The 16,450-nt window shown below is 35.6% G+C and overlaps 1 protein-coding gene across 17 annotated transcripts in view; it reads right to left on the reverse strand.

Moving 5' to 3' along the window:
- The window catches only part of RBM26 (RNA binding motif protein 26), an 85,213-nt gene that overhangs the window by 40,392 nt on the left and 28,371 nt on the right, over positions 1–16,450 (reverse strand). For 6 of the 17 annotated variants that reach the window (XM_060079659.1, XM_060079658.1, XM_060079657.1 and 3 more), the window contains exons 4-13: positions 14,085–14,173; positions 13,195–13,412; positions 11,069–11,329; positions 10,124–10,363; positions 9,567–9,737; positions 9,064–9,219; positions 4,983–5,094; positions 3,763–3,922; positions 1,105–1,269; positions 158–289 (exon numbers count right to left, since the gene is read on the reverse strand). In XM_060079659.1, coding sequence (XP_059935642.1) covers positions 158–289; positions 1,105–1,269; positions 3,763–3,922; positions 4,983–5,094; positions 9,064–9,219; positions 9,567–9,737; positions 10,124–10,363; positions 11,069–11,329; positions 13,195–13,412; positions 14,085–14,173 — 1,704 coding nt within the window. The remainder of the gene's footprint in view (positions 1–157; positions 290–1,104; positions 1,270–3,762; positions 3,923–4,982; positions 5,095–9,063; positions 9,220–9,566; positions 9,738–10,123; positions 10,364–11,068; positions 11,330–13,194; positions 13,413–14,084; positions 14,174–16,450) is intronic. The other 11 variants (XM_060079670.1, XM_060079661.1, XM_060079660.1 and 8 more) reach the window with 6 other exon arrangements.

A 16,450-nucleotide genomic window follows, 5' to 3' on the forward strand; every position in this document is an offset into this window, starting at 1 on the left:
CATATTTCTGTATAAAATGTATATATAATACATATATATATACACACACACACACACACACACACACACACACAATTAATTATAATTCAAATCACCAAGGAAAACTAATTGACTGAGAACCTATTACATGACAGGCACAGTAAGACTTTTCATTTACCTGAGGAAGTTCTGAACTGGCACTCTGGGCTTCTACTGGTTCAACAGTACTTGAAGGTACCGGACCCAACCGCTCTTTGACTGACTGCTTCACAACAGGCAAAATGGGCTGCTGGACTAAAGGCTGCATTACCTCAGAACAAGAAAAACATGTTAAACAAGTTGATTAGTTCATGAGCATGGAAGGTAACCTTTGTTATTTTGTTACTAAGTTGCCCATGCAGAGAAAGTTTTAAAAATGCAGCTTATTATCAAAACCTAACCACCTCGCAAATTCCTTCATGCAGGTATATAGATGCATAAAATATTTATAAAGTAGAGGAAAAAATCAAAATCTAACCTTCACTATCTTGTCTCTTTTTTTAATTAACAGAAGAAAGATAAACAGAAAAACAAACTGCTGTAGTACACCTCTGCAAACAGTTAAACTTTACATATTCATTGACTCACTGATTGAAAGAGAGAAAAAGAGAGAAGGAAGGATTTCCAATATGAACCCACAGTCTGAGTTTCCAGAATACACACAGCTACCATGTGCTGGAGTATCTCCCATGTACCAGGGACTGTTCTATATGCTTTACACATATCATCTTATAATTATCTAAACTAGGGATTAATGTCATAATAAAATGAGAGAACAGGTTAGAGAAGTTGCTTTTAAAAAACACTGTGCCAGGGCTTCCCTGGTGGCGCAGTGGTTGAGGGTCCGCCTGCCGATGCAGGGGACATGGGTTCGTGCCCCGGTTCGGGAAGATCCCACATGCCGCGGAGCGGCTGGGCCCGTGAGTCGTGGCCGCTGGGCCTGTGCGTCCGGAGCCTGTGCTCCCCGACGGGAGGGGCCGCGACAGTGAGAGGCCCGCGTACCGCAAAAAAAAAAAAAAAACAACAAACACTGTGCCAAGAGCGTTCCAAGAAAAGCATTTAATTTCACACAAATTTCTCTCTTACTTTTGGAGAAGTAGTTTGTAACTGCTGGGTGCTTCCTTCTCTGTGCCAATAAACCTTAATAAAGCGATTATTTAGCACTGCTTCTGTACTTGATATTGCTTTCTTTGCTTCTTCATATGTTGCAAATTGGATAAGGGCACCTTCAGGATCACCATTATAGGCAACCTAGGATTTAAAATATTAAGCACAGTGAATCTGCAAATGAACTATTGCTTCATACAGTAAAATTCCCCAAGAAATGAAATATTGGTCCTCCAAGTAAGAGTATATCTTTACACTTCCTTATATCTAGATTATTACCGTAGCCTACTTTCACTCCAGAAGAAATGGTAACTGAGGGACCGTTCAGAGTGGAATCAGAGCCGCCCCTATATAACACTTAGTAGAGAATGCTCACTGCACAAATGTTAAATACAAGCATTAGAATGTTTCACTTTCTACCCCCAATATTAAGGCTATTAAGGCTATGAGAAATAATCCTTATGTCACTGAGTGACATGACTTAGATCCCCAGAGTCAGAAAAAGGCAGTAAACTACTTTGAAAGGAGTAATCTCTAACTGAAAATCACAGAAAAATCCATCTGTAAAATTTTCCGAATTGGTAACTCTCACAAAAATATTTCCAAGAGCATAAGAAAATTTAAGGCGGGCAGGGGGAGTAAGATCTAAAAAACAATAGCAACAATCACATTTTACACATAAGGAAACTAAGATTCAAAGAGTACGTGATTCTGTAGATCCATACGAGTAAGTAGTAGATCCAGGGCTTTTTAGTGTTCAATTTCCTGTTCTTTCAGTAATACCAGTACTTTCCAAAGTGTGTTATATAAACTACTGGTGATGCAAAGCAATACAAAATAGGGATTAAGCACACAGACCCTGAATCAAGCAACCTCGCTCCAGATAACAATACCCACTCAGTAGTTGTTAAGAATTAAATAGTAATTCATGTAAAACAGAGCGTGGTGGGGGGGGAGTTCTATTAGGATAAAGCTAAAGGGTTTCTTTAAACTAACTTTCAAATATATGTATTTTATAAATAATAATGCAGGTAGTATACAGATACAGCAATAGGACCTGTACAGAGATAAGATACCAATCTCACCAGTAACTGAGGAAATACAAGTTGAAACAATAGTGAGATACCATGTTTTAACCCTCAGCTTTAAACTTCTTTAAATTTAATATTACTAATGTAGTTAACTGTGTAAGGAAAAGAACTTTTTAAAGTCTAGATCTAAACGTGGTAGATAAATCGAATTGCCATAAAAAGATATTTAGAGATATTCAAGATACAGTAAATAACTACAGGGTAATATGTATACTGGGGACCCACATACTTTTAAATATGTACACATTTTCAAGTTTGCATACTGATTTATAGGTAGATACATACTCACAGAAATACAAAACAAAAAATCCAAAATAACACATGGTAAATTGTTACCAATAATGTAATAACATTATGGGTATATATGAGGAGAATAGAAGAGACAGCTGAACACATTTTCTTTAAATTCTATATAAATCTCTACTGCCCCACCCTTTTTGTTGAACTTTCTTTTCATTTTAGGGATTGACTGACTGACTGATTGATTTGGCTGCGTTGGGTTTTCGTTGCTGCCTGAGGGCTTTCTCTAGCTGCGGCGAGAGGGGGCTACTCTTCGTGGTGGTGTGCAGGCTTCTCATTGTGGTGGCTTCTCTTGTTGCGGAGCACGGGCTCTAGGCACGAGGGCTCAGTAGTTGCGGCTCGTGGGCTCTAGAGCGCAGGCTCAGTAGCTGTGGCACACGGGCTTAGTTGCTCTGCGGCATGTGGGATCTTCCTGGACCAGGGATCAAACCCGTGTCCCCTGCATTGGCAGGTGGATTCTTAACCACTGCACCACCAGGGAAGTCCTCATCTATTACTTTTATAGTATTATTTTTTAAATGGAAAGAAAACAAATTTTTCCAAAATATCAACTTAAGCTGTACTCTCTAACATTTATTCTTATTTTTATCCGATTATGGGAAATAATTTAGTTCAAAAGAATGCCGCACAAACTGGAGAAGAAGCCCAACATTATTTGAACTTTCAACATATTACATAATGTAAACTCAATACTAAATAACCTCACAAGTAACATATACCTAAGCCAAGGTCTAATTTTAGGTGAAATCAAATACAAATTACACTGATATTTATCTTAACAGACGTTCAAAAGTGGAAGAGAAAAAAGTAAATGTTTAAACTGATTATGGATTACCTGGTATTTGGGCCCCCAAAGTATCTATTAAATGTGTACCACCATAGCGGCAGCAAAAATAAATCTGACTGAAGCATTCTGCTAACGTGAAACTAAGGAAATGAAAACTACTCTAAGATTAGATTTTACCACTGTGGTTATTTAACTTTGCTGTAATTTTATGATAATCTCTATTAGGTAAAAAGTGTATAATAAGATCAATCAAGTCTCCTGCCTTTTGAAAGTAAATAGGTTATTCAAAATCACACATTTTCCTAAAATAAAAAGTTTCACTTCATATCCAATTTTCTAAACTTAGAATATTACCAAAGTTTCCATAATATTTTCTTATAAAACTATTTTTCTTACTATATTAAGAGTCCCTCTCTAGATAATTAAGCAGAGACAACAGAATCACTTCAAAGCTCTTACCTGTAAGTTAACCAAGGTTCCAAATCGACTAAAATGCTCATTAAGTTTGCTGATATTATTTAATTCTGGAGGAACTTTTCTAAGTTCAAGTTTGGTATTTTCATTTCCAAACTGAACCTTTTTCTGGAAGCCTGGGCTGTTTGTTCTATTAAAATTTGGTCTGTAACAAAAATCAAGTTAATTAATACATTCATTTATAAATCCTGATCCCTACAAGTACAAAGGAATAAAGTTTTGCAACTTAAGTTCAATTTTTTTTTCAAAATTGGAATTGCTAGTTGATAAAGGGAATTTATTTTTTTTCCTCAAAAAATGAAGTTTCCAAATGAGTAGTGTTCATTATCTTTCATGGAAGCCAAGTGAGAAGGGCTCTTCCATATCATTTGTTCCTTTCCACTTCTATTCCACTCCTACTTAAAGTTCTTAGCAGGAAAGGTCTTAGCACCCTCTTTCAGTCAATTTGCCTATATAACCTTTGCCGTTTCTGCAAAGGCTAACTTATTGAAATATTTCCTACTTCAAAACATTGATTAAAAGCAAGAAATGACTGTCTCGACCTCCTTCCAATTAAAAAAAAAAGTCAGAATTGTAGACCATACGTTTGACACTTGAAGAAAGGGGGTCAAAACTGTGGCCCAGGGAGGTTACATTGCTTGCCCTAAATCACAGAATTAAAGGCAGAGACAGAACTAGAAATTATGCATTATTAAACATATGTTAAAGCTCTAAAAGTGTGATCCCAGTCTTTCCTCAAACATGCAAATTTGTAAACGAATCATCAAACACACAGCCTCCCCTACCCCCACAAAGGCTGCTTTCTAACTCCTAACAGGAACTGCCCACATGTAAAGCCTCCTCTCATACCTAACCCTTCCTTCCTTCCCTAAGAGTAGGCTCGTGACTATCCTCTAGACAGCTAGTATTCAACAACATTGCTAAGTTAAGGGGTGGGTTGTTGTTTTTTTTGTGAAGGTAGGGGGAGGTACAAATAGGAAAAATTATGTGCTCAACCACCACACCATTTCTATAAGAAAGCACCTTCCAAGTACCAGACAACTAACTTACATATTTTTAGAAAACAAATACTATACACTTTAGTTGGGGACTGCCTACAGAATAAATTTTATTTTGAAAGAGACCACTATACTGTCACAATAATACTGCAGCGATCCTAAAGATCACTGCATAATAAAATTCCTCAATTTCCCCTGCCAGCTTACTTATCAAACCAAGTCTTCTTTGTAGGAACTCCAGGCTCCCCAGAACCAATGGTTCTTTTCCTTGACTCTGAATCCACTACTATCCTCATACTGCTTTTATTAGGAGGCTTTTCTGTTTGAAACAAAAGAAAAGAAAGCATAGATTAATATTTTCTGTTAATCGTAGCCACCTACTTAAATCTGCATTAAAAACAAAGTTCTGGATTTTTGTCCAAATATACATTTTAGAATAGAAATATATGTATATCTAAATATAGTCATCTAAGGGATTTTAACTTATTTTGAATTCCTTTCACACTTAACTGAAGAATAATCAGTAATTCTCATATGTCAAATTAATAATAAATAAATCATCTTGGGGCTGAGTTTATAGTTTTGAAATTAAATGCACAATCTACAAGATTTAAAAGTTAACACTAGTCTAGTAACCTTAAGACTCAATAACTTGGAGTTGTGACTGAAATGGGTTGCTTATTTAAACATCAGCATATTAACATAATAAAATCATGTTGAATTTAAAAAGGTAAAGATTCAACATTGAAATGCAGTGCAAAAGAGCTGTAAATATGTGCTACTTTCAACATTTAACATACACTTAGATGGAGTTTGACTAACACAAAACTACATTTAACCTGTTATTCCCAAATGACACCAAAGTTTAAAACATGCTAACCTTAGTCCACACGGAAAAAATATATTTTAAAATTCCTTTCTTAAAAGATGGATAAATTGGTTATATAACTCTTATTCTGAGTATTTCTAAACATATAACTAACCAAAAGAATTTAGGATCTGTTTCAGCACAATCTCTCTCATGGCTACCACTATAATCTCCATGCAGGAGATCCTCCTACCAAATCTGTTCTTCCTCTCAATGAATGATATTATCATCTGCCCAGTTATCCAAAACAGAAACCTGGTGTCTTTCATTTCACCTTCTCCATTACCCCCATTCTAAGTCCCCAAATTCAATAAGTTAAAGGTGTTGTCAACTCTTTCCACTAAACTTAAATCTCTTACTTCCCACTGTTACTACCCTAGTCTAGCTACTTATCATCTCTTTTCTAGAATTTTTCAAATGCCTTTAATTGGCCTCCTATCTCCCCACCCCCATATCCCTTACTCCCTCTGTTCCTAATCAAAAAGATCTTCCAGTTTCACAAAAGTAGCACAGGATATATGTGCTTTATCGACCCCCTTTTTCTGGCTAACTCTGACTTATCCCACATGTCGACAGCAGATCGGGTGGAAACATCCAGTATCTGGCATTGCTGGCATTCACAGTGCAAGCTGTAGTTTCTTTGCCAAGTGGTATCTTCCCAGGACCAGTTCTGCAACAGAATTTCTGGCCTTATTCCTGCCTCCCAAACATGTTCACTAGCCCTTTTAAAGAGTCTTTGAGCTATCCAATATTCTTTTTGTACTTTAATATGTTCTTTATCTGAAGGTTCACCAAGAAAGGCAGTGATGTGTTTGCTCCTACTCATCTGTATTCTCTCACTCATATTCTCTTTCACTGTTATTTATTTAAAAGAAGGAGCGCTAAACACACAGAAGCAAGTTCCTCTTGATATACAATTAGTAAATGTGTCTAGTAGTTGTATTTACTGTGTTTTCCCCTGATACCTTTTTAATAAATTGTTTTTCTGCTTAACGTTTTCAGCACTGGTTTTGTTGATGGCAAATGAAAAACCACTTAGCCCTTCTTCCTACCTATCTATATCCAGTCAAGGGAGTGTCTATCAAGTTCTCCACTGCCTTAGAAATCTAGAAAGTACAATTATCACTTTTTTGATTCCAGGCATCAAAAGGCCTAAAGTTTTTTCATTTGTTTAGTAACAATAATTTCCTATGAAGTTGAAAGTATGAAGCATAAAAATATAGTTATCACATAATAGTCTGTGACAAACATAAATGAGGCCATCTATAGGCTATTCGAAATGTATAATAATTATATAATGAACAATATTATAAACTTTTAATTATGTATATGTCACAATCCAGGCCAGTGAATTTCAAAACAAATGGGCAATAGATGAGAACATTTTGAGGGGAGGAGGACTGAAAAAAGATAAGGCAATAGAAATATAGGTAATCCTCAATTTAAATGGTTTGCTAAATCAGTTGTCTGGTACATAAAAACAATGTTATTAATGGAAAATATATTCCTCAACCAGCTTACAGAAATAGTACATGATGTATCTAAAGAACTTTAAAAAGTACTAAAATAATCATTATGTATAATGACTCTATAAGAAAAGGCATTCAAATTCCTAAGTAGGCACACCAGACATTTATATCTCAATAGAGCCATTTCCTATAACTTGTAACTACATGCATGTGGAGCTGAAATTCCCATAATTCCAACTTCTATATGGTAAGATTTATGTGCAAGGGGTTTGATCCTTCTGTCTTCTCTCAATCACCAGCAAAAAACTGTCCTAGATTTGCGATGGGTCTAATAAATGTTGATCTATAGTGGCATACATTTATGCCACTCCAAAGCAGCAAGGTAAGAAAGAGATGATTTGATGTCAGAGGTTCCAGTAAGAGCAAGGAATACTGGTATAATGAAAAGAAAATGAGTGCTAAGTAGTGACCCAAAGAAGGAAGGGGTTTTCTCTGAACTAGTCAGGTAGGAGACACTCAAGGGATGAGTAAATACCATGAACAGCCATAATCTTAAGTGGCTACTTTTCAATTACAAACAATCTTATTTCCCTTACATAAAAATTGTTAAGAAACCTTTTTTCTATTGCTGTTATTAATGAAAGTCATTAGAATGCCTCAAGGAGACTTTAAAAGATGGCGGAAAGGGACATCCACATGAAATGTTGTCCTGTGATCTCACAGGATATAAATTAAAATGTTCCTCAGTCCTCCACCACAGAAAGTTCTCTGAACACTCAAAGTAGATGCTCAGAATCTGACAGTTTCTAATGAACAAAAAAAGTGCAAAGTGTAAGTAAACACAAGTTTACTAAACCACATTAGGTACAGACTGTTACTTATTTAAACAAGTTGGACTTTTATTCACAACTGACAATGAATGACTCTTTTTTTTTTTTTTTTTACTAGAAATAAAAGATGGCAAGGAAAGATTGGAAAGAAAATGGGATTTAAAAGTTAGTTGGGGCCTCCCTGGTGGCGCAGTGGTTAAGAGTCCGCCTGCCGATGCAGGGGATACGGGTTCGTGCCCCGGTCTGGGAGGATCCCATATGCCGCGGAGCGGCTGGGCCCATGAGCCATGGCCGCTGGGCCTGCGCATCCGGAGCCTGTGCTCCGCAACGGGAGAGGCCACAACAGTGAGAGGCCCACATACCGCAAAAAGAAAAAAAAAAAAAAAAAAAAGTTAGTTGAAGTAGTTAGGAAAAAAGATATATTTTTACTGGCCTGTATAATATTTTCTATAATGTCTGACAACATTGCTCCATCTTTCAAATTAATGTGAACTCTCCCTCCTCTGAACCTTTGTATTAGTTTGCACCTCTGTATAGCACTTTTCCTGCCCTGGCTTATGGACCAGTCTAAATTCTATCTTCTTCTCCCATTTAGAAATTATACCAAAAAGTCTGTCTCCTCTAAGAAAATTTTAAAAGCTAACAAGTCACTTTCTAAAATATAATTTTTTGCTTAAAATATTATAAGCAAACCAGTATCAAATTCTAACATGTCAAAAGCAAACAAAAATAAAATATGTATCAAGCATTAAATTTGTACAGCTAATTTCATGATCTAAACTACAAAAGAATTTATCTTTAGGAATTAAAGCATTATTCTTAAGGAGTTTAAATGAACCAATTAAGACTACAAATGATAGCATATACCCCCAAAAAGCTAGAAAATAAGGACTTTGGGGAAATTCCTTTCCCCTTGGATGACAGAATAAAATGTCACCAACACCACAGATAGGGTACCACACATTACCTTTTCTCTCATGTGAGACCAAAGGATCCAAGGTACAAACATAATCATCATCCCTTACTCAACCCCAATAAACACAGGACCGACTGTTCTTTTTAAATGCTTTGCCACTCTTGATATTATGAAAATGATAAGAAGAAAAGATTCATCATAGTACCTCTGGGTGGCAAATCCATATCCCCTGATGTTAGGCCTATCAAGTTAGGCCTTTGCGCATGCACTCTGTGTCGATACATTGGTCTGGAAGTGTTTGTTATGCTTGGGGCTTCAGGATTGTAGCCATCTGTGTCGTATGTATCTGGTAATACAAAAACTGCAATTAAAAAACAATTATAAAACTCCTCTTGGTCATTTTTTATATTGATAATAGAAAAAGTCAACTATGTAACATATTACTAATTCATAACTAACATGTATATGTATTTTTAAAAATAGTCTTATAAAAATTAAATGTTATTAAAAACTTAGTTTTTTAAAAAGTGTAACTGAGAACTTATATTTAATGTGTATTCACCATGTCCACATTTTATTCCATATAATTTTAGTAAGAAAAATAGACTTGATAGAGCAATTCACTCTCTAGACATTTTTAAATTCCTCACCTAAAACTCTGCTCTAAAGTATATTACATTATTAATACAGAGAGGGCCAAAACCGCACCTGCAGTAAAAAGAGAGGGTGGAGCAGGAGGAGGCTGGTGATGGATGCCAGTTGTTACCACAGTAGGAACAGAGCTGGTCGCAGAGTTTGGGGGAGCATCCATGCCAGATGGTTGCAAAGGAGGAAGTGGAGGTGGTGGTCCTGTCAAAACCAAAGAATAAGAAATATCATCTGAAAGCAAACAAATAAAATAAGTTATTGTATATCCAAACGTGATATTCTCCTTTAGCAAGTTATAATATCTACAAACACCAAGCTCTTACAACTATATGAGTTTTTCAGGGTAAAATATTCATTTAATGTATTCCAAAACTGGTTTGTCTTAAGCTATAAAGGACTACAGACAGCTGGGATTCATCAGTAACATACATAATTCAGGGCCACCCTAAACCACAGTAAACAGTATATTCCAGATGGGAGCATCTTACTCTTAGTTTCTAGCAGGCATCTACAGGATTACTTTAGATACTTTTAACAAAATCAAGCATCAAACTATCAACTTTTATAAAAGACTATGAATGGACAGATAATAAGTATAGGCAAACATATTTACTTACCTGTGACAGGTGGTAGACTGGGTGGTAATGGGCCTGGCGGTGGCACTGGGGGTCTCAGATTCACAGGTGGGGGAGTAAGAATTGGTGGTGGTGGAGGGAGTCCAGGAGGAGGTGGTCCTTCAACAACAGGAGGCTGTGCTGGGAAAGGCAGCATACCAGGAAGATTGACATCTTCTACAACTACCGGGTCACTTCCATGATCAAAAGGGCACATGTCTCCTCTCATACAGAAACCCTTTTCTGTGAGGAAGAACAATTAGAAAGACATATGACAAGTGCTGGACATATACATTTTCTCTAAGTTAACAAAAGTGGAGATATTTAAAAATAGGAATATTTTTAATACTGGGCAAGTATAAGTAACCATATCACAAGAGCTACCTACTCATTTCCAGTAATATAAAATATATATTAAGTGAAAATATAGCTAACATACCCACTAAAAAATATATTACCAAATTAAAATGAGTATACCCAGCTAGCAACATGATACAGCTTTAATACAGTTTACAAAACTTTTACAGTAAAATCTTAAAGAGTTTTCAATTCATTTATAAAATGCTTACATAGGTGATATTCACATTTCTAGGTTTTACTTACATGGTAATAACCACTGACTTCTAAAGAAGTAAGTTTTGTCAAGAATGTTTCAGTAGCCAATCCCCTGGTAGGTAACTCAGTAGATATTACTCTTGTTTGGCAAATTCCAAAAATATGTTAAGACTTGGTGCATATAAACACTACCTTTAAATTGATATTCAATAGTCAGTGGTGACTAATAAAGACTTCAGTAATATACTGAGGAATTCATGAAGTGCTTAAAACTAATTTCCCACTATTTCCAATAGGTTAAGTCTTTGAGTAACTGTGTATAACCTAAACTTACAGAAGTTACTCAGCTGGAAATATTAATTCGATACCTCATGAAATAGTTGACAGGCTTACCATCATAGTCTCTACACCGTTTCTTTGGCATTGGTGGTCTTACATACGAGTTATGGTCCACTTGGTCTTCATGAAATTCAGACCAACTTTCGGTAGTATTATTACCATGATGAGTAGGAGCAATTACTGTAATAGTGCTGCTCAAAGTAGGTACAGGGTAGTGGCCAGATGAAATATTAGGTACCGAAGAGACTGGAGTATAATTGTTTTCTAATGCATCTGCTCTATCCAGGTCATATTTAGGTTTTACCAGATCCCTTTCTGCAACAAAATATAAATGACTTATAAAAATACACTCTATTTAAAAAAAAAAAAAAAACACACATGTCCCCAAGCTAAGAAATAGATACTGGGTTCGCCAAAAGGTTCGTTTGGGTTTTTCCATAAGACGTTATGGAAAAACCCAAACGAATTTTTTGGCCAACCCAATATTTTTGCTAAACATAGAGAAAAAGTTCAAATTTTATACAATCCTCCTTTTAAAAACTATTCAATGTATATACAATGTTCCAAGATAAGCTATTTCTTTTCAATATGACCTAAACTAAAAAAGCACACATAAACTTGCTGTACTTAATGAGATTTTTCTTTTCAGTTTTAGTTACAGCAGAGAATTTTTTAATTTTCTTCATTGCAATCGTAGCATGCGTAACTTTAGCCAACAAAACAATATATACAATATAAGTATGGTTATTTTTTCTGTGATGAACATTTAGTTGTCCTCCATTCAAAGGTCCTAGCATGGCTTTATACAATGAACACTATTTGTTGAAGATGAGAATGGATGTGTAAAGAGAAGGAAAAAGGAGCACATAATAAACACAAAGAACTTAACTGGGCTAAGAAAAGAAAATTTACCAAGGAAAGAGAAAAGACATTAAGGAGATCAGTTAAGTGAAGCAATGTGCAGAAAGGCCTAATACACCCAGATCACGGGGGGGGGGGGGGGGAAACTAAGAGTAACAGAGAAATACAGGGCTTATACAAAAGCCATAAACATTATTTCCTAAAGACTAAAAGTAACTATACAATAAAGGTCACAAGGGTAGTAAAAATCTAAGTTGAGTAAAGGTGTTTTACTCTTAAGGTGTTTAGTTGTTTTACTGCCTGCAATATATCCCTTTCAATAATACTCATTGAAAGAAAAATATGCATGTTGGAAATGAGACACTCTTGTAAACTCACACATCTGAAATGAAAAATTTTAACTGTTTTCCTAGTTTTGAGGTCTAACTGATATATGATAAACTGAACATACTTAAAATGTACAATTTAATGAATTTTGGTCTATGTATACACCTGTGAAACCAAACATCACAATCAAAATAAGGTATATACTGTACATACTCATCACCCCCCAAAAGTATCCTTGTTCCCTTTTATGATCCATTCCTCCTTTACTTTATCCCAGGCAACCACTAAGTTGTTTTCTGTCATCATAGATTAGTCTGCAGTTTCTAAAATGCTATGTCTCTATGTCTCTCTCTCTCTCTCTCTCTCTCTCTCTCTCTCACACACACACTTTTTTGTGTGGCTTCTTTCAATCAGCATAATTATTTTGAGATTCATGCATTTTCCTGCATGTATCAATAGTTCTTTCCTTTTTATCCATTCTATGGATATACCATAATTTGTTCGTCCATTCACCTGTTGATGGACGTTTGGATTGCTTCTAGCTTTTGGCTATAACAAATGAAGTTGCCATGATCATCTGTATATGTCTTTGTGTGGAAATACACTTTCATTTCTTTTAAGTAAACACCTAGGAGTGGAATGACTGACTGGATCATTTGGTAGGTATAGGCTTAACATTTTTAAGATACTGTTCAAGTGTCTTCCAAAGACACTTATCTCCATCCTCACCAACACTGGGTAGAGCAAGTCTTTTTAATTTCAATCATTCTGATGGGTGTACAGTGGTAATTCATTGTGGCTTTAATTTGTATAAAATAAAAATTTTTTAAGAAATTTTTAAAAAGTATTCACTTAGACACACAAAATACATCAAAATAGAAAAAATAAAGATAACACTGACAAAATTAAAACAATTTTTAAAACCCTCAAATACAGAATTTTTTTCACAATGAAAGTGCCAACCAAAATATACATATATGTGGATTATTTACCCCTGCTTCGGGTCCTGCTTCTGCTTCTAGTCCTGCTTCTATCTCTATCCCTGTCACGAAGCCTCTCTTTACTCCAACTTCGACTCCGACTCCTGCTGTAACTGCGACTTCGCCCTCGCCTTCTATTGTACCGGTCTCTGTATGAATCTCTTCGAGGAGGGTTTCGATCATAATCTCTTTTGCGAGAACGATCATCTTTTTTCCTCTCATCACGACTTCTAAAGAAATATATGATCACTTATATGAAAATATTTAAGTGGATACAGGAAAAACTCCCATTAAATGCAAAAGTTCTATTTTATTCTTGTACCATCATGATTCTTTATCCCACCATCAAAATACAAACATAGGAAACTCAAAAAACTGAAAAACTAAACATGATCTGCTAAAGTACTCTAAAACCCCTGCTAAGGAAAAAGAAAACTCTTTTGAAGTCTTCATTTTATACACAAATGCATCTATACATTAAGGGATATGTACATATGTCCTATAGTATATATTGTCTTGTACACAGTCTCGTACTTATAGGCATATACTACATGCAATGCACTCTAAATGTTTTTGAAGCCTTAATGGGAAAAATAATGTATTTACTCTAAAGGGAAACTTTGGACAAAAAAGGTCTCACATTAAGACTTCACTGGAACTTGCAGTTAGGAATAAAAATAATAACAATAACCAACATATGCTGAGCACTGTTCTAAACCTCACTTCCAGGACCAACAAATCTCACCTAGATATTCTTGGTAGAAAAGGATCGAGTTAACACTTTCCTAGACCAATAAAAGAGTAGATATTACTTACCCCTATGTAAAAGAAAATCAAATCTAAATATTCAATAAAATAAAAGCAATGTCTAAACATTGAACATGGTTCAAAGAATCAATCACCTATTTTCTCTGTATCGGGAGCTTGACTGAGGAGGACTGTGATTTAGCCTTCTAGAAAACTTCTTCTCTCGCTCTTCCTCTTTTGTGATCTGATATACAAAGAAAAATGTGTGCAAGTTTAACAACAGTTATTCCTTGCCATGTTACTGTTTCAATGACTTAACTGATATTAAAATATGAGCAATAGGGTCTTCTTGTGAAAGCGTTAAACAAAATAAATTTGTCTTCTGGGTACAATCATTTAATTTAACAATAAAAGACAGGCTTGCTGAAAGTTAAAGTGAATGGTAAAGAAATTCATAAATGCTTATCTTAGATAACAGCAGCAAGAAAAACATTTTAAGCAAGTGTCCTCATTTTATACATCATTAATGGAAAGCCAATTTTATTCCTTCTTTCAAAAGTCCATTCAAGTTTTGGTTTCATGGATTTGATCTGGCACCAAACACATTAGGGACTAAAGGAGAATGCATTAGAACTAACCAAGTCATAGAAAAAGAAAACATTTGAGAAAACAATACCTGTGAAAATAAACAAACAAGTGAAAACAGTTCTCTAGTTTCTCACAGCAGTATGACAGCTATATATTCCTCTTTCCTACAGTTCATATTATATAATTAATGCAGCCTTGAAAAACATTCCCTTGATCAGTGCTACTTTCTCTAGACCAGTTTTCCATGCTGCCCAAAAAACTGGTTCCACAGGACATTAAGAGGTGCTATTAGAGAAAAAAGGATTCAGAGGATAAACAAATTGAGAAAATATTGAACATGAGCTTCTGTAAATATGATAGGGCTCAAGATTTTGCATGTTTAATAAAAATCCTAAGATATTCTGATGCACGTAGTCTAGAGATAGCATAAATATGTCCCAGTTTATGCCAGCTGTTTCAGCATTCCTTTGGGTAAAAGCCTCTCACTGTCAAGTGTCCCACACTGGATGATAAATTAAATGGAAATCCTATCAACAGACCAAACTCTGAGAAACAGTACTTAAAAGCCTTCTTTTAACAGTTTGCCTTTTTTTTTCTTTCTTGTAAGTACTTTTTTTGTTCTACTCTTCCTACCCATTTCAACCTTCCCCCCTGCAAAAACAAAACAAAACAAAAAAACCCTCCTGATGCACTTTTTCCCTTCAGTTTGCTTCCCTGCACCCTTGTAAGTAAGTTAGGTTGACAGACTGTCACATTCCATGGTACCTGCCCAACTGCGAACTTTCACAACACCCACAGCATTTAAAATCCAGACTGCCATCTGACATTTCGGTTCTGAAAGATGAGGGATAAATATCCTTCACAACTGCTCAAGACAACTGTGGTGAAATATTATTATATCAACAGATGTAAGACTAAGGCTTACTGCCTCTCAAACAAAGAGCCCATGATTTACTCAAGATTTCCAAGAATTAAAATATAATTTGCAATTATCTGGAAAAAATTCTGGAACCAACCCAGACTTCCATCAATGGGTAAAATTTAAATAAATTACTGTATATCTCTATGTTGCATAAGCAGTTGCCAAGACAATATCCACTATCCCATTCTTCCTTACTAACAGACCCCCTATACCGTTAGGTACAAAACATGCAGTTATAAAATTATTTCTGGTCTTCCTCTGAAGACAGAAGTGATGGGGGTGTCTTATGTATATGTGCGTGTAACTATATATATATATATATATATATATTCATGTGTGTAAATATGTTCAGATATACAGAGACAAAAATACATTTGAGAATTATATAATACATATGTAAATACATGTGTAAATTACAATACATATCATACATACATAAATATTATATAACACATATATAAACATAACGAACATATATTACTTACATAATCTGGAAAAAAACCAAAGTATCAGGTGAAAAAAAACCAAAGGCCACAACCACACCCACCACACAACAATGTCTCAACAATAACAGCAACTATCATTTACTGAGAACCTACTTTATGCCACATACTCTGCCAAGTGCTTCACAGACCTTATTTTACTATTCCTCACAACAGCCCTATAATATTTCCATTTCACAGCTGAGTAAACTAAGGGTTGGAAAAGTAGTAATTTCAAGGTCACAAAACGGTGGTAAATTTTTTTTTAATTTATTTATTTTATTTATTTTTATTTTTGGCTGCATTGAGTCTTTGTTGCTGTGCACAGGCTTTTCTCTAGTTGCGGCAAGCAGGGGCTACCCTTCGTTGCAGTGCGCAGGCTTCTCATTGGGTGGCTTCTCTTCTTGCAAAGCACGGACTCTAGGCGCGCGGGCTTCAGCAGTTGTGGCACTCAGGCTCAGCAGTTGTGGCTCGTGGGCTCCAGAGCGCAGGCTCAGTAGTTGTGGCGCACGGGCTTCATTGCTCTGCG

Source organism: Mesoplodon densirostris, chromosome 17 (genome assembly GCF_025265405.1).
Source record: "Mesoplodon densirostris isolate mMesDen1 chromosome 17, mMesDen1 primary haplotype, whole genome shotgun sequence".
NCBI classification, from domain to species: domain Eukaryota; kingdom Metazoa; phylum Chordata; class Mammalia; order Artiodactyla; family Ziphiidae; genus Mesoplodon; species Mesoplodon densirostris.